Genomic DNA, 27,650 nt, shown 5'->3' with positions numbered 1-27,650 from the left:
GCTGCCCAAGGTATACAAGTTACTTAAATTTCCTTTACCTCCAGAGCATCATCTGTCAATGTTCTAAACTCATAATAGTCAAAGTAGCTTTGTTGCTTTTCTGGTGCACCATTATCCCAGTTGGTGTAGGAAACAGTGCTTCCATCTGTCCAAAGAAATGTGGACTCTCTGTTGATATCATTCATCCCAATCCAAACATTAGTTGTGGCATACTTCAAATGGTAGAAAAGGAAAGCTGGAGAGAAGCAAAGATTTCTCATTAAGCTTATCAGGTCTTGTCCAAAAGAAGGAAAATATGCAAGAGCCCAGAGTGGGGGACTTAATAAAAGGATAACATTTTCAATGACACAGCCCATCTGACATTAATTAAATGTTTAGATAAGCATCCCTTTCCCACTGTGTATGCACACATAGGATTTTAGAAAATCCTGTTGCCAGTGAGAGATGGGAAATGCAGATTTCTGTCAGTATGAGACATCTGTGCAACCACCCTCAGAACACACTGGAAGTTTCATGCAAACAAAGCAGCTGAAAGAACTAGAAACAAACTTTATTTGTTATATGTAATAATTTTATCTATTGCCTTGCAGTTTGAAATTAAAATAAACCATGGACTCACATGGCTAATAAGCAATTTTCATCAGGTAATCCCATATGTTATACTGGAGAGTACAGCTGTTTCTTTAGTGAGAGACTGAGTTTTTTTCTTTCAATAGAGCCCATGTACATACCTTGCACTTGTCCATTTGATATGGTAGCCAGGTTTCCTCCCAAACTGAAGCAAACGTCTCGTGCAGCATGCCATGTGAGATTTCTTGTTATATTGGAAGCAAATACTTTGAAACACTAGAAACAAATCAAGCAATTTTTTCAAACTAGCAAAGACTGGAACTACTGTATGCCAATATTATCAATAAGCTCTAAGATGTACTTTTCTGCAGAAAAAAGAAATCAGGGCTAGAATGAGTGACAGAGCTCAAGGGTAGAAAGTCTGGATGTCTACCCAGGCATACACTTATCTCCCCTCGTTGCACAAGGTGTAATCTGGGGGTCTGGAACCAAATGAACTGATTGTAATCAGGTCGAGTACATAATCACTTTTCATGTTTTCATCTGCCTTCTTCCTGCAGTAATAGAGACATCATTTGAAACCAAGAAAATGTGGTTTTGGGTGACACAGCTGCAGGGAATAATCTTTACAGTGCTTTGTCCTCCTTCTGATGACTGTGGCTACAACTGTTCATCGTGCCAAAGGGTATGAAATATCCTTTGGCACACTGACCTAACATTCTGAGGATGCAATAGCAGAACAGTGTACATAAAGCAGACAAAATAGCCTTTGGTAGCTAGAGCTTCAACTCAGCTTGGTACAAACTCTTCTCTTACTGCAATGAGAACTCCCAGACTGTGTCTGATTGCAAAGCTGTAATCAAAAAAATTTGTAGTTTGTCATCCTCTTTCTGAATTCAAAGCTTTGTAAACCCCTAAAGGCTGAAGGGATCACTCAAATACATTCTTTCTAAACCTTTCCACCTGTTTTACAAGATTGACCATTACAAGCTTGCATTTCTAAACAAAATAATGTGCATGAAGAGAGGAGGAGAGGTTTTCTGAAACAGTAACTGTGTATTTTAAGCCTGCACAAACTATGTTCTCTGAAACGTATTCAGCATACATCTACTTTTACTGTATTTCTCTGCAAACTTAAATGTCTATAATCACCTCAAAAAAAGCTCAGCCATCTAGTCTGCACATTTTGACTAAGTAAGATTTACTCTTTTTTCATAAAAAATGTGATATATTCAGGATTTTCTTCTCAGTTCCACTGCTTTACACAATTTACTAAAGATATTTGTTGACATACCTTGCTGTTAAAAAAAATCCAGCTTTCTGGACATCCTCCAGGAGTCAGTGGAGAAGGCAATGTTGAATTGGTAGAACTGTTATGTTTTTCACATACAAATTTATTGGCAGAGCCACAGTTAATGTCATTCCACAAGCCTGAAAAACAAAAAACAAAAAAATCAAAATGTTATAGTATTTAATATTTAGTAATAATAATGTATCACTTTTTTTTTCTTTTTTTACAAGCACATTTTTGTCCACTTTGTATTTCAGGCTACAGCTTGATCTAAAGGTAAAGTAACCATGGGACCTTCTAATAAGCTCCAATAGTAGCAGCACTGTAGCCCCTTGTAATTATTTTGAGCTCCCTGACCCATCTGCTCCTAGTTCAGGGGTTCTCTCCACAGTGTCTGTATCTGCTTATGGGGTTTTTTTGAGCTCTGGCATCTTCATATTTCAAGTAGCAGGATAAATACACCAGTAAGCAAATTTGTAAAGAAGATAGATCAGAAATGGATCAGATAATAAACACCATATCAATCTAATGGCACAATACAGTGTTCAAACATACTGCATGAATTCTTTGTAAAGCATAAATTGAGAGATCAACATGTGTCTACTAATTAGCCCATTAGTTAAGTTACAGAAGTAGACCCAAGAGGAAATAGAGCTTTAGGATTTGCAAGAAATTTGCATTTCAGGGTACTTGTAAACATATCTTAGGACATTAGATGTATTTGTTTCTTTCCTCATTGATGTGTACCTCCAACTCCCGTTTCCTGTAGCTGCTATAAATATTTTCTTAAGTACATGGTAGAGAAGATGGACTATTCAAACTTTTACTAAAAGAAGTAGTGAAAAGCCCTGTAAAAAGGTGCAATATCACTCTTACAAACTGAGAAAGAAACATCTGCTTTGAATTACTCATGATACTGAAATCTCCCCATTCTAAGGACATAGACTCTTCCGTGGCTGGTGGTCCTATGACTGGGAAAAGTTGTGTTGGTTTGTCACTGGAAAGAAAATGTAGAAAACAGCTACCAAAGATTGTGTGACAGTTGGCAGCAGATGTTTGACAGCATCAGTTATAATCCAAGCAGAGACAAATAAAATGTAATAGTTTTGTGTTGTCACTTACCATGTTTCGACTGCATTACTACACAATTTTCCTCATTATTTGCAAAGTTGGGTTCATTAGGAGCCCAGGCCACATAGGTTACTGGAGTTCCATCCATCCAGCTTAAAAATAAGATATACAAGTAGTTATTAATTAATTTATTTATTTGTGACATGGTAGTCCTAATGAACACCTCATGATTAAGAAGGTCTATGAGAATTCATGGAAACTGGCTACAATGGGAGAGGCTGTTAGAGATTTCCCTTTCTTTACTTGATTATTCTAATTTGAAAAAATTCTGTAAAATATTTTTGGTTGCAAAGGAGAAAAAGAATACACCAAGCATATTTTCTGTTAATGGCCAGTATTTTCTGACAATATTTATTAAAAGAAATCAAAATCAGTCATAATACTGATTCATAATCATAATAATCATAATAATGAGAAGGATATTAAAAGTTTATCTTAAGTTACTACAATAACTATAGTAATCCTAGCTATTATGCTTTTCACACTGATTATTCCTGGTGTTTTATAGGTGAAAATAAGAATGAAATATTTTGATGTGGATTTTACCCTGCTCTGTGTGGAGGGGGAGGGGGGTTGTTCTATTTTTCTCTAAACTAAAGGATGTTCTGTCAACTTTAAAACCATCCTTTCTAAAGTACAAAAATTTAATTTTTTTCCTCGATGTTTATCTGTTTTTTACTATAATATGTCACTACTGAAGAAGAGGTTGCCACCACATTTTAATCAGTATTTCAGAATTTAGATTAGCCTAAATTGGGAAAGAAATTCAGCTGTCTCATCTATATCTTGCTGCTGCTGATACAATTGATCTAAATAAAGGAGATTCTCACTGGATCCATGAAATGCTCTATGTCCCTAATTTGAGTTCTAAAATCAGGAGGTTAAAATCATCTACTGACTCAGTCACTACCAACTTGTCTCCCCACCCCTCTTCTGCCCATCTTAATGTAAGTGATTTACATACATTCAACAGTGGCATTGAAATAGAAAGGTTAAATTCAAATCTCTTCTAACCTTTTCCAGGTCAACCTCAGAAGCACATTTTTTCACCTCCCAGACACATCCTAACTAGCAGGTAGGAAGATAGGCAGTGTATCACGCTCTTTGGTATCTCTTACTTTAGTTTTGACTTGATTTGTGTGTTGGTCTTTTCAGAATATTCATTACTGTTTCTGTACTGTAAATTTCTGCTGACTTTTCTCCTGGAACAAGAGTTTACAGAGACTGCTTTTCGTACTCATTGTCTGTGTCTTCCTAACTCTGGAGAACCCTTCTGATATACAGATAAAAACCATAAGAAAGCCAAACCCTATGACATAGGGCATGTTTTAGTGTATGTGTGTATGTTCATAGGTATAAAATTCAGCACAATGAAGTATCACTCCAATTTATGGGGCAAATCTCTGGAAGAAACTTGAAAAAGTGCATATGGAGAGTAGAGATGCCAAGCTTTTCTTTGGCTAAGTGCTTACTCGAGGAAAAAAAGATTCTTTTACCATTTATTTTTGGGAAAAATGATTGGAGTTTAGAATATTCTAGGACTATTCTATTTTGCTTTTTGCACAGTATGTGGAACAGCCTTCAGACCTTCAAGTGAACCTATTCAGTACCTCTATCTACATAGAATACTCTATTTGTTTCTATGTGTTAGAAGCTGCACTTATCGTCAACTTACCTGAACTTTTTATCAAGGCTCACTCTTAGACCAATGAAATATCCTATTGTCTCTCCACCATAGCCTTCCTAAATCAGAAAGATACCATTTCAATTAGGAAAAATAAATCTTTGGAGCAAAACAAGCAGAAATTGATACACCATTTTTAGGTCCACAGAGCAGCTACTAGTCCACAGCTGTAAAGCACCTGCTTGCAGTTAACCGCAGCAACAGGTCTATGTGCCCAGGCACAGAAGTCAGGTTTTTCTCTGGGACATCAGAGACAAGAACTGCAGCACTGAAGGCCCTTAGGATGAAGTAGAAAAGAAGCAGATTTTGAGTCAGAAGCCAGTACTCCTTTTTTATTCTCCCTCAAAGACCAGCTACTTCCCAGGAGAGTTGGTACCTTCCCGCATCACTCTTCCTGCCAACTGCATCAGCTCATCTGGTGCAGAGCAGGAGAGGCCAGATCCCACGGGATCAAAGGGTGCATTTGGGGATATTTCATTAGTGAAAATGCTGATGGCTCTGCTTCTGAGACAACTCAGGTTTTACAAGCAGATTGTCAAAAGTGTTTCTACTTTAGGCTGTCTGTTTATCATGATTCTTACATTTTCTTTTAGTGCTCTATGTAGGAACCTTCTCTCACTGTTACTATTAACAACAGCTAGGTCTGCTGAATTCTTCCTGCAAAACTCTTGGGCTCTTTCCATGGGGACCTGTTCATTGCTGATATAGTAAAGCTTATCTTCATATATGACCCATCCATCTGCAGTGGTTTTATATTCTGGAAGATAAATAAGGAACCCTTAAATTCTGTATGTGTAGAACACAAAAGCTTTTTTTAGAATAACAATTTTAGGATAAAAAAAAATTATGAGTAATAAAAATAAATATATACAAAGGCCTACCATATGTGTCAATTGGTTCAGGTTTTAGTGACACTCCTGAAAAAGAAGAAAAGAGAAGGCATGATGCATCTCTATAGACTGTGTAATGACGTAGCTTGTGACTGACTGCAAGAAGAGTGAGGAACAGAGCAGGATTTGCCACTGACCAGCAAACAGGCTTTGCCAAACTGTTCAGCTTCACATTGCTCAATATGCAAGGTGGTCTACTTCAACTTGGTATCGTAACCTGCGCTTCACATCAGCAAAGCCATAGCTTTGGCTGAATCACATTCCTGCACAGAGCAAGGCAAAAGAAAATTGCTCTTCCAGCCTGTAAGTCACAGTAGATTTATCTCAAACACTTTAAACTGTGGCATACAACTCCTTTACTGATCCATCAGTAGATATTCCATATTTCACCTGGAGGTATTTTCATCAAGAGGGAGAAAATTTCCACTAGATTTATTTTAGCTCTATCAAAAAAACTCTCTGAGTAACATTCATAAGCAAAAGGAAATAATACTTTATGTACTTGTATATATAGATAGAGATATACACACATATATTGACTGTGAGTTATTTCTGGTTGGGAAAGAAAAAGAAATAGCACTTCTGTGAATCATTGCTTTTCCAAAAGCTGTTGAATCCTGAATAATTCTACTGAATAACCTGAGATGCCAACAAATCTGACAAAGATATACTTGATTTTTAGTTTCACCTGTGTTAGTATAAAAACCAGTATTGTAAGGACTACAATACAAGCCCTTAAAACTCCTTACCCCCAACACTACAAAAGTAAAAGCGAAAGTTTCTTAATATTAAAAAATTATGTAATCTTGCAAATATATGGATTCTTTTTACACCATAATTTATATTATAAAAACCCATCAATTCATTCATATCATCCATAATTGAAAAATCTCAGCCTATAATATGTTACTTAATGATCTTGACCTCCATTTGGAAAAAGTAGTTCTTCAAAATTTTGTCTCTTTCTCCAGTAACTTAGAAAGCAACCACTTATTAAAGCATTTTAATCTTCTTGCCAAAAGAGAAGAAGAAATCTACCTTGTTTTATTTGGCAAACCCAGTAATGCAGTACTTGACAGACATCATGAGACCAGAGATTAGAATATCTCGCAGAATGCAATGAGCCACAAAACTTGTGTCGTCCTGAATTCCTTGGGCTTTCACCCCAGTCTGTGTACCTAACCTATAGAAGAAATCAACTGTGTTAGTCTCTTCATCTGTTTTGGTAGCTGTACTTTCCACTGGAAAATGGAAACTAACTGCTTTTGTCTCAAAGATTCTGGTTTTAGCCAAAAAGAGCTGGAAATGCAGGGAAAGTGATTTTAGGGTGGGCCAATGATGTCAGTGTTCAGACATGGCTGCCTTGCCATGGAGGGCTTTTTCTCTTGTTTGTGCCCTGAGCCATAGACACAGGCAGAAGAGAAACAGGCAAGGGAACAGTTTCTAATGAACTTTGCCTAGTTGTGAACTTTGCCCACATATCACTCATGCTAATCATGTGCAGACAGGGTGCTTTTCACTCCACGTCTGACCTGGTTCAAAATGACATTGTCCAACATCTGCCTGGTGGCATTGACCATGCCGTGCATCAACTCAGCGTTACCTTTTCCCTTGCCTGTGGTTAATGAGGATGGGAGTACGACTTTTGGGAGGGAAGTGGTGTCCTACAAATCTAGAGGAGTTATCTCTGAAGAAACTGACGTTCAAATGGGAAGGGAGAGCCGTGTGATACAAACTACTTATTATTGCCAAGAATTCTTGATAACGTCCCTTTCTGAAACTTTTATGGAAAGTAATGTGAATAGGATAAGATAAAAGGTCCTTGTTTGTATTAAAAAAAAAAAAAAGAATAGGGAGCAGTAGTAAATGGGGGTAATAAAGAGTAGAATCCTGCAGGAATGTTTTTCACAGCTGTAGATAATTGCATGTGCTCAAGAGATGACTGGATTAATTTCCAGAAATAAAAAAATTAAAATTACAGATATGAGTTCTAGTTCTAAAATACCCTGAGACATCATTTACTGGGGGATTCAGGAGTACACTGGGAAACATGCTTGCTCTTTGATTAGCTCTTTAGACATTTATGACTACTACCAGAGACAGGATACATGATACATGTATAATGAATATTTATGTTTTGACCTTAGGTGTAAATATTATCTTCTTGGAAAAGAAAATAAATTGGAGTATTACACAGAAACCTACAGATTCTGATGAGATACAGATAATTTCTATGTATTAAAATGTTTAGCTTTGATATTAGTCATGACACTACAGATTAGCAGCTACATGAATGTTTGTAGTGTTTTCTTTAATGAGGATGTCAGCAAAAATCCAAAAAGCATATGTACAAATCCCAAAGTGTCTTATGCAAACAAATATGATGAAAAATTAAGACACTCACAGGAGAGCCATCACTCCAGGCAAATCCTTCATCTGGATTCAAGGAAAATATACCGAGCCAAACTGCTTCAAATGTACAGCGAGCGGCACTAAAAGAAATGACAGGACAGAGCAGTGTGTAAGCATCAACACAATAAAAACCATAAATACACTGTTGAACTTTCTAGAGCACATTGTAAAAGCAGTGAAGTTTCAAATTTCCCTATTACCTTTCACAAGGTGCATACACATGTTTTTCATAGAAATGTGTAATATTTCTGTGGTTCAGTGTCAATAGCTTAGTTTATTGGACTTATTAATAGTATTGATCATTTCCCTAATGTACTGTTTACTTAGGAAAAACTTTCACAGATTCAAAAAGTGGTTTCAGCACTGACTACTGCAAGGTAGATATATATCTATTTCAACAGTAGATACATTGGTCATATTTTCTACCCTTGTAGAAATATCGCTAATTTCATGTGTTTCTAAACTGTATCTAGAAATCATGATAATGGTGGAGGTTTTTTAAAATTTTTGTTGACACAAATCACTCTTATTTTCCATGAAAAGGTTCAAACAGTACTGAATAGAAAAATTTTAAAGTATCCCAGGTCTTCTGGCTTTTGAGGAATCCATACATTTCAGAAATAATTTAATAATAGATCATATGAAAAGTCCTTAAATCTGGTAAGATAAACACGCATCAAATACCAACCTTATTGCTTGGGTTAGTAAAGGTATCTCCTCCTTAGTGTCAATGGTGACCAGATCCCCTCCTATTTGTCTGCAAAAATCTCGAGCTTCAAACCATGATTTCTTTCTAATTTTTGATCGGCAAAAACACTATGGAAAAATTAATTATATATGTTACAACAATAAAAGAATTATAGTCTTGCTCAAACATAAATGAGGTTTCATATGAGCTAGAGTTTCCTACCTTCCTAGCAAAAAAAAAAAAAAAAAAAGAGAAAAAGAAAAAGAATTGCAAGGAGGGAAAAGGGAATACAACTCCTCAGATCCCTTTAATTTGTTTTAACTGGAGGAAGGCCCAAGCCAACTTTCATATGAAAGGAAAGAAGAGTAGCAGTGGTGGAGAGGAAATGGTCTGGAAGGAGTCTGAAGATTCAGGCAAAAGAATGACCTCGTGGTGATTTACAACTCTCACTTTATATTTGCAGTATGATGTCTAACTAGTTTAAGAGACAACAAACACATATTTGACCAAAATTAAAATTATTATTTTGTGATGAAGGAGCCCAAATAAATAACATTCCAGATGAATTTGAAAGAAATGAAAAAAAAAAAAAAAAAAAAAAAAGTGGACTCAGTTCAATAAAGCGATAAAAAATATTAACATCTTATGCTTAGCACATTTCAACTTTGCATGACCCCAGATCACTGTTCCCACAATGCACTTATTTCTTGTTCAATCTCCTTTTTTATGCCTGCTCAGATATAGCTGACTATACTTCAAACACAAGTTATCTGTAGCTTTGCATCAGAAACTCTCAAGTAAATGTCCTTCATAAACACTGTTTTAATTAACCTTTCCTGTGACTTTTTATCCTTTTTTTTTTGTGGGGTAATGTGCTGATTTTAGCAAGGTCCAGCCTCAGGCATTGAGCTGCTGGAGGCTGCACTTCACTGTTTCTCTGTTTGTTCCCTGAACTGCCACACGTCTCAGGCAAATACCACATCTTTGCACAACAGACATAAAGAGCAGCACCAACTAACTAGCTTTGCTGCTTCTGTTTAATACAGAATTTTGACATTTTCCTTTTAATAATTTTAATATGGAGTTGTTTCCTGGGTTTTTGGGGTTTTTTTTGTTTTGTTTTGTTTTCTCTTTTATTTTCTTTATATCTTTCTGGGGCCTTGATATTTATGTTCCTCTTCTTCCATTTCCTGTTCCAGTTCCTTCAACCCCTGAAGCACAAACTTCCTCATTTTCTTTCCTGTGCTCTTCTCCCCTCCCTTCCCTTCCCTCCCTTCAGTTTTATCTTTCTTCCTTAGTTTCTTCCCTCTCATGGATAATTTCCTGAGAAGAATTTTGGGGGCTTTGTGTTTTGCTCTATTCCAATCTCAGATATTGCAAAATTAAGATGTCAGCTCCTTTTTTAATTTTTTTTTCCCAACCAAGCTGCTTCTTTCAAAGATTTAGGCACTTACTTTAAAACAGGAACTTCTATGATTGTTTGATACCCAACCTTCAGGGCATGTGGGGACCAGAGCAGTAGTTGGAATAGGTGGAACTGTTGCACCCTTTGCCCACTGCTTGCAAATATATTTTTGCTTTGTCTCACAGTCAAGAACATCCCATAATCCAGCTGCAGTCCCAGTTCTCATGGCAACACATCCTGGATTATTTCCTTTATGAGAAAAACAAAACAAAACAAATACGTTGGATATTTTCTAAAGTGTGAATTATTTAATTCTTTGTCAAAATCTTTGAGCAGCAGCCATTCACTCTTTGCCATGCAACAATGTTTGAAAAGCAAATTTATATTTTGGGTGGTTTTCATACAGGCAGAGTAGTATTTTCTGTTTGAGGAGGTAATGATGAATACAGAATACTACTTTTTTTTTTCCATTTTGAATATCCTGCATAATTAATTCTTTGGGTAGAAAATAGAGTGAGAGTTTATACAGTGAAATCTTGTGTTTTAAAGTGAGAATTTTATTTCTATTTATGTTAAGCCTGTTTTACATGAGATATCATTACCTTGGTCACGAGTGGTTTTCACACAGATCGCAACAACCCCACTGGTGAGGGCAGCATGCAACCCTAGACAGCTTCAGGATGAAACTTATCCTGTGATGTTTCCTGTAATTTTAGACTGTTGTCTCAGAGGGAAACAGAACTACCTGCATCACATAAGATACAGTCAAATGCACAAAATGGGCTTATTCAATGGCTTACTTGTGCTCTTTCTTAATATCCTAAGTATATTTAACATTTTATTTGGGTTTGTTTTGTTTTGTTTTGTTTTGTCTTGTCTTAATTTTTGTTGGGCACAGACCTGATGTTTTAGTGGGCCCATCTACCATGGTTCCAGGAGCTGAAATGAAATTCAGCTATAAATCACTCATTTTATGGCAGTCCAAGATACATGTTTATTCCTAAGAGCATCCTTTACCCACATCGAAGTCCACCTACTGTTTTACTGATCATGCTCATTCACTTATTCTCCTGATACCATCCTGAGTTCTCTCACAGGCACATTTTTGCTATGAGAAATAATTTACTCTCATCAGCCAATCTTGTCACCTCACTATTGCATATTTACCAGATGGTCTGCAAATACACTGAACAGGACGGGCACAGGACATTCTGGGGGTTCTATCATTGAACACACATCCCCAGCAGAAAATAGCCCCTATAAAAATCCACCTTCCAGTCAGTGCCTTTTGATCAATATTTTTATTCATGTAAGAGCTTTTCTGTGTTAGGTCAGATTAGCTGTAAGGCTTTTGGTAATTGAGATAGACCACACTTATTAGATTTCTCTCATTCATATGCTTTCACCTACTGTGTGGAGCTCTGGGAGATCTGTAAGTATGAACTCCCTTTCCAGAAGTGATTTTATGTATCTTTCCCACTATATCTCCTTTATTACAGATTCAGCTAATTGATTAATTAATTACCAATGGCTCATTCATTTGTATTTCCCCATATCTCCTTGCAACCATTTTAAATGTTGGCACCAAATTTGTCTTTTTGCCAAGCTTAGATGTCAAAGCAGCTTTAGCAGGAAGTTACACATTAAAGAGAAGGGCTTATTTCATTTAATCTTAACAGTTCCTGGACACTTTTACAGCCATGCTTAGTCCTGACTTCATGCCATCAATTTCCTCCATGAACTATTTTCTTGATGTTTCAGCTTGAAATAGACTCTCCAAAGATACCCTCACAAAGAAAATCTCCAGGACACAAAAGTCTATTTTCTTCTCAGTGAACACAGAATCGAGGAAACAGATTTTTCTTTACTGTTCCAGCCTGATTGCTGAGGAATGCATTTGGTTTGCAAGCTGCAGTGCCAGCTAGAGACTGAGCTCTGGGTGGTGGGACCCAAGCAAAGGGCTGGGAATTGGCGCTGGCCCTTGGCATAGGAAAGGTGTCACCGGTGGTCCTGCAAGGTGACCAGACACCCAAAGACTCAGCAGGGGCCAAGGACCCCAGACATTACTGCATTTAGACTGTAAGGGTAAAAAAGCCCAGGGTTCCCTTTCTTCATGGACCCTCCTTGGAGGCACCCTGCTCAAGCTGTTATTTTATTCTTGCACCATGACTGAATTATTTTAGAGATCAAAAAAACTGGGGAAACCTGGTTTCAAGCTGTTAAGGAAACCTTGTCTGACTGTGTGATTGTGGGGGGTGTAGCTGGGGAGGTCCCAGCTCAGGTGGTGTGAGTGTGACTCCAGAGTGTCACTTGGGTGGCCAGAGGGAAGATTCCTAAACATGACCTCTGAGTGCTTTCTTCATACTCTGATCAACTTCTGACAGCATAGGCTCCCTGGCAAACTTTCTTCTTATGGCATTTGCTAAGGTTTTCTTAGTCTTTGTCTTTCATAATTTTTTATTGATTTTATTTTATATTTTATAATCTCACTGAAGTTTTTCAAGGAAGTCTTCAGACAAACAATCACTAAGAGGAGCATATTTCCTCGTGGCATAATGAAATCTTGTTTTCAATATGAACCCATGAATGCAGTTTTCTTAGTATCACACATAAAAATAATAATAGCACAGTGATTTTTGATACTTTGAGTTTGGAATTCTAACTTAAAATCCATATTACAGTTGCTGTGTTTCAAACTCTTCTCCCAGGCTAGAGTTTTCACTAGAGGGACAAGTGTGGAATAGTCTTAGGACTCATTTTTAACTCCTTTTATCTCTTTTATCTCTTTTTAACTCTTTTTATCTCTTTTATCTGTGAAGACAGGCCAAAAGTTAATCTTATGGATAAATATATCAGATGTCCTAATATAAGACTGCAGTTTAAAATTTTCCCTTTGAAATTAGAATATGGGATTTGAAAGCTGCAAGTACTTGTGGAATATACCAAAAGTTTAAAACATAAAATTCTGAGGACATTGCCCACACAGCCTAGATAGGGACCACAGTCTCAGAGAACACCCATCACTGCTGATCACAGCACCTACCAGGCATTCCTGCATCCCAATGCGTGAAGGAGACAGCTTCACCACTGACCCAGCTGAAAGTGCCTCGATCCTGCACATCAGAGAGGCCAAGCCAGAAATATTTCTCAGGCCTCAGCCCAACAAGGCTAGTCAGAAAGGCTTGTTCATACCTGTAAAAGACATCATAAAGGCGCAAGTGAAAACAAAGTCGTTTACTCCCATCCTACTAGTCCAATGTGATGATGGAATTTTTTCTCCTATTCCTTGGTTCAGATTGGGAGAGGAGACCTTACATAGGATTCAGATTCCATATAAACAACTAAAAAAAGCAAGACTTTTTGTTATTCAGATAGAGACTTCATCTGTTAATTAACCATTTTGCGGTTAGGTGTTGTGTTAGCTTTTCTAAGAATATTTCATAAGATACAATCTTTAGCTATTTAAAAGCAAAGAAAATGTCATTATCATACCTACTTTCAACTGTGGCTAAGTAACCTTCTTCTCTTTCACAAGTGGTGTTTGCTTCTGAAAATGTTGCTGGAACATGTCCAATAAAATAGCAGTAGGTACCATATCGTCTCCAGTTCTGTAACATGGTTTTAGCATTTTCTTACAAATTTTAAATAACTGTGATCATGTATTAAGTGACATATGCCATTTAAAAATTAATGAATGAAATTAATTAATTAAGCACAAAAATCACTAATATTATGAATTCAAAACTTTTTGCAGTGAAATTACAGACCCCTCCCAAGCAGTTTCTGTAAATGGTTTTCTAAAGTTTAGGGTAACTGAGAGAGAGGGAGAAACTTCATCATAAATAAACCAAAAAAAACCCCTTCCATGTAAATAATACAAATAATTCAAATAATTTTAATTGATTCTCAGACAATGTACCTATTTAATCTGAGAAACTGACATTCCATTCTCACATACTTACTTTTTTGCAACCTGCAACAGTAATTTCTTTTTTTCCAGCTATTTGTAATGTAGCTTTTCTTTTACAAATGTATCCAGCCTTCCTGTCACAGATATGGTCTGCCCAATAGCCATTCTGTGTCAAAAAAAGTCAAAAATAAAAAGAAGATACAGATGAATAATCTAAAAAAGATAAATTAAGTCTTTCTTTATAATGAAAACTATTTGTTTTCTTTCTCCTTTTATCTTTAAATGAATTTCTTTTCCTTATCCAATTTTCCTACATGATATCAAAACTAAATCTGCTCACATTCAGTGAAATAGTAGACTGGGCTATAGCAGTACAGCCACAGCTGGATGTGATAAGAAGGGAGGAGGGTGCATGGAGCTGCTCCCTGACCTGTTGTGCTGGGTCCTGCACAGGAGCTGAGCTATGGGATGGCAAAGAGGAGCCAGCAGGAATCAGAGATCCCCATATACCATCATTACCACCAGAGGAAATGGGAAAATACACTCAAAATACCTTCAGAGATCAGTTTTGTAGCCCTGATATTTTCATTTGTCACTTTCAGGTGTACTTAAAAGAGAAAATTTCATCTGTGATGCAGACCTCTTTTAAAGGTCCCATCCAATTTCATTCTCAATCTCATTCAATTCTATCCCTGCATCTCTTTTTCTGGCCTTAGCCATTTGCTGAACTAACAGAGCATGTTATTCTTTCATTAAGTAGTTAGTTTTAATATGGAAGTGCAGTATGGAAGTGCAATATGTAATGAGTAATGTCACCTGGCCCTTGATCAGGACACAGTCTTCTGGCCTGTTGTTTGTAGTGGATGGCTGTCCCAGGTGCCATTTGGTGTATGTCACCGGGGTACCATCACTCCACTCAAAATACATTTGAACCTTACGGTCATTCAGCCCAATCCACAGCTTGTCTGTTGGCTCTGAAGTTGGAAACAGAGATAAGACCATTTTTGGCACTCCACCCTTTTCCCAGAATCAACCATTACGCTTTGTACAAAGAGTTCCTTTCATAAGTTTATGAAGTATAAAATTATTTAGTAAGTTTTATGATAATTTTATAAGCTAATATTTTCATATAGATATTAAAATAAAGACTGTAAGGAAATCCTTGCACTGGATGGAAAGATTTTGTTCTTCCTCATAACAGTAGGTGTAGATTACCAGCTGAATGCTGATGGAAGCATAGAACTCTGAATATTTACTTTTCAATTCTGTTGCACTGGTCAAATTTTAAAATACTGATTTTATGTAACTTGGAGCATGAATGCTTTAAACTTCTTTCAACAAAATGTAAAAAACGGAGAAAGCCCCTAAGGCCAGCCCCCAAGACCTACATGAATTATTTTGACAATAAATAAAATCAGAATTTTGACAACATCCAGAATTTAGCAGGTACTATCAATTCAGCTGTCTTGTTTTCCATGCAGGCAAAGGCAAGAGACCCTCTGGGAACACTCACTGTACCCAAGTTGAGACACGATAAAACTGTGCTCCTCAAGGCTTTGGATGCTGGCCAAGTGACTCCCTTCCTTCTGACAAGAGGTGGAAGCTTCTTCCCATCCTTTGCTGTCCCTGAAGATCTTATAGCAGTGATCCACATGGGGCACCCATCCATCTGGGCAAGTAACAGGCCCAGGGTAACCTAGGAACACACACCAAGGCTTTAGAGGAGTTCAATTGCCATGCAAGAGACATGGCACTGCAAATATCTCCACTTCATCTGTGCAAAAGTTCTAAACTAATAATTTTCTTTTGAAATTCTCATCATAAGGAAATGATGAACACAAAATGTAGTAGACACAAATGTGATTCTCTAAACTAGGCCATTATTAGCTTGGAGAAGGAAAGCTTTTTAGTACAAATATTACCTAATACAAATTCTAAGTTTAGTCAAATGTCTGCAACAAATATATTAATTTTATAATATAGTAATCAAATGTATTAGTTTTGTAATTTATTAACTGTATCAGCTTCTGTAACACCTAGTATTGATTTGTCAAACAGGAGAAATCACACATTATCTGCAGCTAAATTTATGAATTTTTCAAGGATTAAGTATATTGATAGAGTAAAAGCCACCATGACAAATTTATAGCTACATGAATTCATAGGGTCACACCAACAGGGAAATCTTCATTCAATTAAAATATCTTTTCTCACTTCAATGTGTCAATCTTCCATTGTCTCCATTTTCCACCACTTCTGCAGTGAACTCTGAACTTGCTTATCTGGATGCTGGTTGGCCACAAGTCATGGAGAATGACTTAGAACCATGCTAAGTTATGCATCTTTCTTTCTTGGGCTTATATTGACTAATGAACCTCTTCTGAAATAATTTTTGGGTTGTTCTCCCTTTTGATGTCCAGCAGTGTGTGTACTTAAAGGAGACCTGGCCACTGAAACACAGACAGGAGGGACCAGTTGGACATTCTCTGCTTTTATCTGTTTCAGTCTGTGTGATGTGGAACTGGAGATGAGACTAGAAAGGTTGCAATCATTGTAAAAAGCAAACCTGAGAAACAAGAAATATTTCTAATAAAATTGTTCTGTTCATCTTTGTCAATATGTTGAGTGATTCAGATAACAGCTTCTACTTTAATTATCAGTATATATCAACATACCTGAAGGAACCAAAGTAAAGTTCTTTTTCTTACAAATATAACCAAGTTTCTGATCACATTCCCAATTTTGCCATTTAGCTTTTGTTTCAGGATTCAAAACAGCACAGAGTTTTTCAGATTCTGGAGACGGGCTTCCTTTGGTAAAAGTAGAGATAAAGAAAAAAATGAACTTTTCTGAAAGAAAAACAGAGCTCTAAGGTCTAAAATGAACAGGAGAGACCACTCCTGGATGAAGTGATGGAGGTCATGTCTTTCCCAGTTTTGGCAAGAGTTAAGGTATGTCTCCAGTAGTGGAAATGTCTGTATGTAATGTAGTGTGTGTTAGGTAAGTGGATACAAACCTGTAAACTCAACTTCAGCTTCTATTCAAGAAATGGAAGACTGAATATTTTTGGGACAGGCAGTGTTGCTTTCACAGCTAAAATATTTTTGCAATACATTGAAGGTTTCTGTCATATATTGCCATAGAAAAAGAGATTTTGCTTAAGCTAAAGCAAGAAAAGCTAAAATACTTATCTCATGGCATATCTATCTGATAATAAAATTTACAGCAGTATTTGAGGTATGTACATTTTCTTTTTTGAAATATAAAATCATACAAATTCACACCTACCTGGAGCCCAGTTTAAGTACTGGAAAGGGCTGCCTCCAATCCACTCCCATCCACTACTTAAGTCCAGTCTGTTGAGTCCAATCCACAGTGCAGAATCTGTACCTTCTGTTAATTCTAAGTTACAGAAACAAGATAATTTTTATAAATCTCTTTTTTATTAGCAATGGTCACTAACAATGTGTATAGGAAGATTTGCAATTCCTAAATATCTAACTGCAAATATCTGTAGATACTATGGTACCTAATAAATTGAAATATGCCAAAGTTTCAATACTGTAAAAAGGCAAACAAACAGAAATTCCCTGTTTTATTCTATCAACAGATGTAAAATGGACAGAGATTATATCCACAGAGTATATCCAAAGCAAAATTGTTTCTGCAGAATAGGCTAACTTCTGCACATTTAAGTAGAATTATTGGCAGAGTATAAATATAAACAATAATAATATATCTGTTAGAAATTAAATTAATCCTTAAATCCAACAATAAATATTTCTTCTATATAATTTCTTCATCTATATATTGATAAGTAAAACTACAATTTTATACCTATAAATAACTGATATTTTTCATTTTGTCAAGTGAATGACAAAAAAAGCTGTCAAAACTGCACTTGAAACAAAATACATCTTTCTTTTGGCATAATTTTTTTCCTTTCTTTCCAATTTTTTTTGAAGTTTCCTTTTCACCAAAAGTAAGACTTTAATTTCCTTTTCAGGATTTTTTCTGCCATCAAAAAAAGAGAAAAACATTACATATATATATCTATATATATATAAAAAACTATATAAATTATATATTTATATTTATATATATATTATATATAAAACATATAAATATATGTTTTAATATAAAATAAGATTTATAAATATGAAGTCAAACTGTTACACTTGCAGGACGGTGGTTTACTTTGAATTCTGTGTAAATTTGGCAGCAATTTTGATACGAACTTGCAGATTCTAAAAGGTTTTGTTTTCTTGCTCACACATATTTAGGTCCAAAGGAAATGGCCAAAATCATACTTAATGACCATAAATAATCCTTATCTATTATGATGGCCAGAACAGATCCAGAATGTAACCCAGGGTTTGCTTTACTGCCTTACCTTTAAGGTATGTTTGTTCATGAATGTCTGTGATACTCAGTAATTCTGAGTTTTGCTGCTGGCAGCTCTTCCTGGCTTGGTGCCATGTGAGAGCTGAGTCAGGATTTACTTGGTAGTGAATATTTGTTGACAGATCTGTAGTCCATGTGCTGTCTTTATCTGTGGAAAGAATAATAACAACAGAGTAACATAGTAAGTTCCCAGCAGAAAACTGACTTGCAGGTTCTTGTTCTGTGTGAGGCAGGTTCTCATTCATCTCCTTAAATTTCACCTGGAGCTGCTCCTTCAAGATTACTGAAAATGTTATGAGCAGATGGGGAAGGACGAAATTAAGGCTGGTGAGCTGACAGGTAAAGCTGGCCTACACTGCCTCCTGTTCCATGAAGAGAGACAAGTCAGGAATTACCACAAGGAAAGGGATTGCAGGAAAATGCATTGCATAGAGTGCACGGCAGAAGTCCCAGGTGAAAATTTTGAAAAGATGTGCAACATTTCCTTCTCTCTCTGGACAGCAGCTCTCACTGAGTGCTGTAAGAACTAGCTCTAGTCCTGAATTTAGCATCAAAAAGGCTCTTAGATGAATCCCATCCCCTTTCAAAGAGCTCTGTATGTGCCTGTCACACAGCAGTGTTGTGAGCAGCACCATGCTCCTCCTCTGATTAGAAGATCTCCACATGCTCAATCAAGCACAATATAAAATTGTATCTGGTATTTGATCATTCCCAAAAGTCAGTATGAAGATGAATTTTTTTAAAAAGAACTGAAGGCTGGGACTAGCTTTCAAAAACTGAAAATTATTCAATGACTCTGTGTCACACACTTTCAGGGCTCAATGTGTGAGGTATCTTTGCAGGAGCCTGGAAAGCATCGTTGACTAGTGATGTGTGCCACACTGAAGGTCCACTTTAAATCAAGTGGAGTAAAGGGGTGTTCTAATAAAATAAGGCAATGCTGAACAGGAGCCATGGGGTAAAATATAGAGGAAAGATGAGATGTGTCAGGTGGAAATTTGAACATCATGAATGCGAAGCTCCTCAGGCCACACAGGGAGATAGAGGGGGAAGTGACCACAGAAATAGAAGAAAGTGGTTGAAATTGCAGAGAAATTCCAGGCAGATGTCAAAGGGGTGGGAAGCTGCTTCCTGGGCAATATGACAGGGCTTAAAAGCATGGATAAAAGGACACATTCCATTTCAGCAAAAGATATATATTCACATGAGAATCATGCAGATTGAAACATTAACTTCAACATCAATCTTCCTACAGTGCTCATTTTTGTGCCCACATCCATCACAACGGGAGTTCTCAGAGAAGGGCTGTACAAGAGTGACAGCACACTTGCTGGGAAACAGGAAGGAGCTCAGAATTATTGTGCTGTTCAGCAACACCCCCACAGTTAGTGGGAACTGAATGCTGATTTACTCTTCAATCACTGACTTCACATCTTTGTGCACCATGTTATTTCCTCGCATAGTGAGCTGCAGCATGTGGCAATGCATCAGAGACTAAAATACATTCTTGTAAGCTATGAGTTGTTATTATACAGATAATCACATTCTGCTCACGCTGGTTTGCCAGTGGCACACTGAGGGGAGCTGGGAGGGAGCAGGTACCTTACCCCTGGATGGGCAAAAGCCGTACCGCTGGTCCGTGTCGTAGTCGGCGGTGGTCGCGCACCAGAGCCAGCCGTCGGTGCGACCCGCGGCCGTGCACTCTGCCCACCACTGCTGCTGGTACAGGAAAGGGAAGACACACGGGGCCCCAAAAGCATTTCCCAGCAGCGTGAAGGTCTCTGAGAAGAAAAAATGATAGCATGAATATGAAAAGTAACAAATTAATGTAAACCAGGGAAAAATCAAGGTCTGTGGCAGAATTGCATCTCAAAGTGCTGTCCATGGTTCCTGTCCCATGACCATAAAAAATAGTGTTTTAGCACTTTTTCAGACTTCAGCTGCTGACATATGTTTTAGAGCAGTGCTATTCTCATGAGAAGTAATATCATAGATGAGGTCTATAATTAAATTTTTGACCAAGATGCTTTTACAATCTTAATAACGCTCCAGAGCTCTAAGCTAAGTTACTTCTATTTCAAACAATTAATTCCTGGGAAAAAAAAAGTAAACATATATTAGACTATCTCTCTGGTTTTATTTCAGTGACCATTTAAGTGTCTCATACAGTGAAGCAGCTTCCCACATGCAAAGCTAGGAGTTCAGTGTTCAAATATCCTGTGAGGTGACTTTTAGAGCATTCATTCTGGATGTGGGAAAGCCATTCAGAGCAATCAGACTTCAGCTAGTCAAAAAAGGTAATTGCACTGGTGACTATAATTATTCCATAAGCATCCTCATCTGCTGAGTCAAAAAAGCCAGGCTTCCTCCACCTAAATCAAGACTTGCAGACCTCACCCATATTGTGTTTCATTTATAGGGATGTGAATTTCATATCCCTGTGACTGTCTAAGAAACTTAACAGTGTTTACGTGCTTTGTTGATAATGCAGTGACACAGTATGGTGAGCAATACTGACTTTAGAGGATACTTACATATAGTATGAGAGTAAGTATTTATATACATATTCAATAATAATATGTGTTTATAGCATATATAAAGAGTACATGTATTACTTATAGTACTTGAAACACTAATGCACTACAATATATAGACTAAAAAAGTGTGTGTGTTTAATACATGCTTGGAAATAAATATAACATTAAATTCAAGGTTAAGTACCTCAGTGTATGGATTTTCTAGAACTCTCGTGGTCACTGAAGGGGTCAGAACAGTCAGAGACAAAGATCCTAAACACTCTAACACTAATAAAGGAATTAATGCAAAGGATTAAAGAATCAATTTTCTGTACCTTCATATCCCTGGGAACATAAAACATTCGTGGCTCCATAGATATTCCATTTATTCTTTGCACTCAGCTCCTTTTTTAACAAAACATTATCATGCTCTTCGTTGCCAGGACTGAAAAATAAATCCTCTCCTTGGATTGTAAGAAGGCTTTCATTTCTGCATTCCCACCACTGGAGCTCACTTTTTTGATTACAGGGATACAGGGTTACCATGGCCTGATCCTTCTTCAATGGCACCCCCAGGCATAATTTCAGTTTCACACTCATAAGCTGATGATCTGTGATCCACCTGAATTTTTGTGATTCATTGTCTTGGTTGCAAGTGGCAGTTCTAACTGACTGTGCAATAGATGCCTCAAGACAGAGCCTGTTGACTTTATTATGTAGCAAAAATGTTTTCATGTCTGTAAAACAAAATAACACATAGTTAATATAGAGTATATGTACTGTGGATATGTGATATGATTTTGCTTCCCATTCCCACGAACAAGAAGTCACTGCATTCATGTCAGATAAAAACATTTTATTTTTCAACAGGGTCCAGAGCAACATTGATTCTACTGATTAAAAATAAAGTAGACAATAGAAAATGTATGTCATGATTATAGGTCACCATACAATGGATCAGTGGTGGGCAGCAGCAGCAGCTGAGCTGAGCAGAGCTTCTTGGATAATTTTACATCAGAGAATTCCCTGAACCACACCTCTACTGCCATTATCTTCTTCCTTCCAACCTATCCTCAGGTGCATGGCCCTGTAGACCTCTGACCTCTGTGAACTTTTCTCACCCTTCCAGATCTTACAGGTCTCCTAGTGAGTACACAGCCATCTTTTCTGAGCCCTCTCCCAAATCCAGCTTTCCTTTCATTTTTATCATATAAATGTGAGTGAACCGGCCTGGGCTTCTCAGGGTCACTCTGGTCTCCTCAGCCTTGCTGACTACAAGATCTTCCATCCCTTACCACGAGCTATTGTCTATAAAACTAGGAATGACTTTGGGAAGCCAATCTGAGAAAGCAGCAAGGACTGGGGAGTAGTAGCATCTGACACTTGCTAGTGTGTAAAAGCTAGTGGAAGTTAGAAGGTGCATCTGCACCAGAAACTGGGTCCCTAGCTCTCCAGGCAGTTTATCTGATCATGCCTGAAGTGTTGGCTCCAAGATATGGTAGAAGTAAGGGAGCTAATTTCAATCCTGCAATGAGTTTATCAGCAGCAGTTGTGAACTGTGCCTATGAATTTGCTCTGCTGCCTTGTCTTGTATTTTGTGACTCATCTGGATGTATTTCCTGCCAAAGCTTGTGAGATTCATAGCAGTTTTGGTCCCTGTTACATGTCCTAAGCAGTAGGTATCATATTTCATAAAAATGTATTTAAGAGATTAAAGACATTTCCTTAATAAGATTGCAAAAAATGAAATTAATGTAATTGATAATATACAGTGCACTGAAAATAATTATTCTGGCCTGCAGGGAGACCATGGTGATTAAAAAAATACCATATACTCTGAGACAATGTGTGATAGTCCTCCGGAGTTAGAAAGGTGAAAGAATTTAACCTTAAACATTCAGGTCTGCAGAAGCCACCTGCTCAATATCTACAAGAAAAGTGCAGCTAAAAGGATAACAGTAGTATTGTACACTGCAATTCCCCAAGATATTTCCTACACCAAATCCAATTTTATTAAAAAAAAATTCTTCCATCAACTTTATCAATGTCAGTAAATTCAATGAGTCTGTTCAAAACAGTGAATAAAACCCCCTTTACAGCCCTCATCTGTGAATATCTTAATGTTCTACCAATACTCCCACATTTCACCACTCCTGGGGATTTTTCCTGCCTGATTTTGAAAACCATTACCCAGACACCAACAGCTCAAAAAGCAGAGCACAGAAGTAAAGGATTAAATAATTTTTTAAAAAGGCATTTAAACATATATCATTATTTTCTTAGGTCTTATCTTCTGGGGTTATTGAAATGATAGTGTCTCTATATATAAATAAAGCCTCTGGTTCCTTCTCTAACCATTTCTTTTTATTCTGTGAGATCATTCCCCTGCCTCTTGTCTACCATTAAGAGGTTCCCCATCCCCAAATTAATAATGTACACATTGGCAGCACCACAGAACCACAATCAGCCAGCAATGCCAGAGGAGTGGAAGCACTTTCACGAGAACCTTCACAGGAAGCAAGCAGGAGGCACTTACCCGCCAGCTGCAAAGAACTGTGAACAAGAGAGAGAACAAGCAAGAACCCAGAGAACATAATTGCAAATGCTGTTTCCTTTCCTTCCCTTCAGCAAAACCTGGATGGTGAGAGTTGCTGGAGATAAAGTCCTGCTGAAAGAGAGGATAGCAGCCGGTCCTCCTCAGTTTTGCAGGCTGGATGGTCGGGTAAAAACTCTGAGTGCTAAATAAGGAAACATTCTGTCACATGCCACATTTCTAAAAAACAAGACCACATGGCACAAATTTTACCTTCTAAAAAGAATGACTGAGGGCAAACCATGTTTCCTTGGGAAAGCAGGTGGTCACAAGTTTATATCTCACTGCCTTCCCACTGTCTCTGCTGAGGAGATGTGTGAAGCTCATGCCATCAGATCAACAACAAAACATTAAAGACGGAAATTCAGCCTTAGATTTTAAATCTTACATCTTACCTATGCAGAATAAAAAAAAAAAAAAATCTAGCAGGAAAACACACTCATATTTTCATCTGTGAGATGAGACAGAAGTGAATTTTAGAAGATTTAAGTGCAATTAATTCTGCAGGATGTTAGAAAAAATTCTGCCCCTCTACAGGAGTTTGCTATTATCCTACATTTCCATGTAAATGCAACTAGAAATTTTTGTGAAAAATGGGTTATTGAAAAATAAATTCTTCTTTTTCTTACAAGGTATGTAATTCTTGTTTGAGATCCATACCAAAAGTCAGTCAGAAGTTCAGGAAATGCAACATATTGCGTTTTACCCAGATCGAGATCCTACCCAGGGCCATCACTTAGCACTTTGGTTTCCAGACTTAAAGATGGAAACTTGAGAAGAACAGCACTCTGAATACTCCATTCCCAACCACTAAAGACTGTCCCTATAACTGTATAAAGGCCTGATTTTATCACAGCAGATTTTTAAAATGGAAGTATTTTGTTTTGTTTAGAAAAAGCCCTAAATGGAAAAAAAAACCAGTCTGTGATGTAAAAATGTCATTGAAGTGTAGCAACATATGGATTGGCACCTGTAGCAAAAGTATGACATCAAGAAAATTTGTCATCCTCTCCTGTTTTTAGCCAAGATGACTGCATTTCCCAAATGCAGGATTTGATCCTGCTGGTCTTCTCAGCAAAAATACAATGCAAGAAAGGGGGTTAATTCCATGAGAAAATATACAGGATTAAAATAAAAGGAAGAAATTGAGCAGTGAAATAAGAAATTACAAGGAAATGTCAGGCACAGATGTTAGAGCAAAGTTAACTGAATTTTGATTTTCAGATGATGACAAAATATGCTAACAGGGATAAAGTCTACCACTACTTTTGGAAAATACATTCTTTCTAAAACTTTAAATTTTAATCTGCTGCTAAAGATCTTGCCTAGAAAGAACAAGTTTTCTTTGGCTTCAAGTGATCTGCGTTATCCTGGCAGTATTTCCTTGCCGCATGTGACCTACTTATATAAAAGACACACTGTCATTTATATTGCCAGGGATTTTAACAGCCTTGTTTTACCCTGGAGCCTGTACAACATGAGGCCAAGAGGAATTCCATTTTCTTCTCAGTTGGGTATTTTGCAATAACAAGGAAATAAAAAAGAAAGGATCCCTTTTCTTCAGCCTCCTCTTCACCTCAATCCATGCCAGAGCCAACTACAGCCTGGTAGTAAAGAAAACATTGGTTTCCCTTCAGCCTGGTTTCAGACCAGTCTTAGGGCTAAAAATCTGAACAGTTGCACTGCATCCTTGATACCCCAAATATACCTGGTGTACTTGCACCTCTCCTCCTACAGCCAGTACTGTGAATTATGGGGTGCTGTGCTGATGCCCTCAAAGGGGTACCTGCTCAAGGCTGTTGAAATCCTTGAGGACAGACTCCAAGGACAGGCAAAGTTAGAACAGCCAGCCTCACAATGTCCCTTGCACCTGACACATACCTCAGGGAGCACCAGGCAGGAGGTGGCACTGCCATCTTGTCCCTTTGCACTTGTGAAATCTGGCAGTGTCAGGCACCTGCCCCTAGCTGCTGCTCACAGGTGAATCTCAGGGCAAGCTGCAATTGGGCCATGAAGTGCAGGTTGGCCAGTCCCAGACTGAAAGGTCAGAAGTTGGACTAACAACAAAGTTGTACTCCCCAGCATGAATTTAGACAATTCTCTGTTACTTCAAATTCAATTGTTATGTCAACATTCCAAACACTAGTCTCCTATAGAGAGTTAAAGAAAATAAATATAAAAGTTAACTTGTTAAGGATTCCCTGGAATCCCACCAGGTTCATTAAACTTCCACTATCTCTAGGATTAAGGGGGAAAGCACAATCTCAACAGCACCTTATAGCCACCTGTCTGATGGGTCTGAATGGATGGGAGGTGGGAGGTAACAGGCCATGGTGGCTTTGCAGATAATTTGCCAGTTACTGATGCTAAGTGTTCACAGACTGCTGCAGTGACACAGAAAGATCCGTACAGTGCTTTGGGATCCCCTCCAAGCAGAGATCTGCTCTGATGAAAAGCAGCTGTGGGCATGGCCCATGCAGCAGCTTCAGTGTCTGAGAGCAGCCAAGGCACTCCTGCACTTGCAGACCAGCCCCAGCCATGGGGGCTCATTGCAAGGTCATTGCTCTCATGGGTTATGGCATTAGTTCTTCTTGTTTTGCCAAATTTCATTGAATATTTTGATGAGCCTACTGTTTCTCTGGTCAGATTCTAGCAAGGGGGATAGATACTCTTTGCCATAATCCTTCATAATACTTCTCATTCAGGGTGACAAACAGTTTAAAGTTGTTCTAACAAGGTCAGACAAATGAAATCCACACAGATCAAAAAAAGAACTAATTTAGGGAAAGAAACCATGAGACTGAAACTACTCTGGCTATTGCATTAATTTGCTTGACTCCTGAACCTACTGAGTGAAAGCAACCACAAAGCATGCAGTAATTAAGCAGAAATATTTTTATTTTTCACCATCCTATTCTGATTTGAATGGTAATAGACTAAAAAAATTTCCCCAAGTAGGATCTATTTTGCCTGTGACAGTAATTGTTTTTACCTTCTAAAAAGAATGTTCTCTCTGTTCTTATCTCAACCCATGAGCCTTTTGTGGTACAAGTGTAAATTATGTTAACTTGGGAAAGAACTGCAAGGAAAGGATGTGTACTGAAATGAAATCAGCTTCACCTTATGGGCTTATAGTCAGACTGAAATTTTGAAAAACTTCATGTAGCAATGTTAAATCATTAATGTGACCTCCTTGAAAGCATGCAAGTTGCATAACATCTAAGAATGTTACACATGCTTAAATAATATTTAAAAATAAATATAATTTTCTTAATGTTTGGAAGGTTGTGGATCACATAATTCAATTAAAAGATCATGAAAAACACGATTGACAACAGGGGCCACATTTAAGGGATGGAAGAGTCCCCCATCTAGGACACTGCACCCAAGGGTGCATGTCACAACTGCTGATGTTGCATAACATCACATGTTGCACAACAGCCCTGCCTGGTGACACAGCATCTGAACCTCAATATTTTGGCTGAGGCACAGCAGACACACATATGCTCCCTGAGGGCTGGTTTACAGATATGGATGCTAGCTTTGGAACAGGCTGCAGGGAGCTGCAGAAAATGCAGGCCCATGGCCTCTCAGTCCTGCCTGAGAAGCTAGCCTGGGAATTTCAAAGGAGGATTTCAAAACAATCCTCAGAGACAGAAAACAACTGCCAGGTGCTGTTTGTCTGTCCTCTTGTTTTCCCTTGCAGGAGAGGGTCAGGGGGGTAGTGAACCCCTGACCAATGATGGTGATGTAGCACTTTGCTAACCAATAAGAGTTTCTTTTCTGTACTTTTCCACATATCTGTCTATAAGACAAGACTAGAGCAATAAACTAGAGATTCTCCTGTTGTGACTCCCTTGAGAGTCAGTGTCGTTCTTTATCGCCGTTCCCAATCAAAACGACATACAGATACACTCATCAACCTTTTGTACTACCCTTTAACTGCTTCTCCTTAACTGAGCCTCGGCAATCAATGGAAATAACATGCATTTTTGGACTATTGTTTTAATAATTGATAGTGGAAGAAAAAAATAATTAGTTCAGTCATACTTCCTGGATACCAGCAGATAGTTTTAAGAATAACTGGAAAAATGCCTGTTCTTTATATTATCTCTATGCTTAGTCTTTAGCTTTCTTCCTTTTCTTTATCACTGTT

At 37.6% G+C, this 27,650-nt stretch overlaps 1 protein-coding gene across 2 annotated transcripts in view; it reads right to left on the bottom strand.

The window, feature by feature from the left end:
• The window catches only part of LOC111924165 (macrophage mannose receptor 1-like), a 33,016-nt gene extending 9,340 nt beyond the window's left edge, over positions 1–23,676 (bottom strand). Inside the window, exons 1-22 of one of the 2 annotated variants that reach the window (XM_023920253.2) lie at positions 23,438–23,676; positions 21,237–21,638; positions 19,993–20,166; positions 18,375–18,533; positions 17,270–17,383; positions 16,657–16,791; positions 15,495–15,677; positions 14,798–14,955; positions 14,034–14,147; positions 13,564–13,679; positions 13,115–13,263; positions 10,121–10,320; positions 8,667–8,794; positions 7,971–8,058; positions 6,605–6,749; positions 5,558–5,593; positions 5,258–5,433; positions 4,668–4,735; positions 2,984–3,084; positions 1,865–2,001; positions 732–846; positions 39–235 (exon numbers count right to left, since the gene is read on the bottom strand). In XM_023920253.2, the coding sequence (XP_023776021.2) occupies positions 39–235; positions 732–846; positions 1,865–2,001; positions 2,984–3,084; positions 4,668–4,735; positions 5,258–5,433; positions 5,558–5,593; positions 6,605–6,749; positions 7,971–8,058; positions 8,667–8,794; positions 10,121–10,320; positions 13,115–13,263; positions 13,564–13,679; positions 14,034–14,147; positions 14,798–14,955; positions 15,495–15,677; positions 16,657–16,791; positions 17,270–17,383; positions 18,375–18,533; positions 19,993–20,166; positions 21,237–21,638; positions 23,438–23,495 (3,153 nt within the window). In that variant the 5' untranslated portion in view covers positions 23,496–23,676. The remainder of the gene's footprint in view (positions 1–38; positions 236–731; positions 847–1,864; positions 2,002–2,983; positions 3,085–4,667; positions 4,736–5,257; positions 5,434–5,557; positions 5,594–6,604; positions 6,750–7,970; positions 8,059–8,666; positions 8,795–10,120; positions 10,321–13,114; positions 13,264–13,563; positions 13,680–14,033; positions 14,148–14,797; positions 14,956–15,494; positions 15,678–16,656; positions 16,792–17,269; positions 17,384–18,374; positions 18,534–19,992; positions 20,167–21,236; positions 21,639–23,437) is intronic. The other variant, XM_086859245.1, reaches the window with a different exon arrangement.
• Between the last annotated feature and the right edge of the window lie 3,974 nt (positions 23,677–27,650).

This window comes from Cyanistes caeruleus, chromosome 1 (assembly GCF_971803275.1).
Source record: "Cyanistes caeruleus chromosome 1, bCyaCae1.hap1.1, whole genome shotgun sequence".
Classification (NCBI taxonomy): Eukaryota; Metazoa; Chordata; class Aves; order Passeriformes; family Paridae; genus Cyanistes; species Cyanistes caeruleus.
Note: the sequence above shows the minus strand (reverse complement) of the source record. Positions and strands in the feature narration are given on the sequence as shown.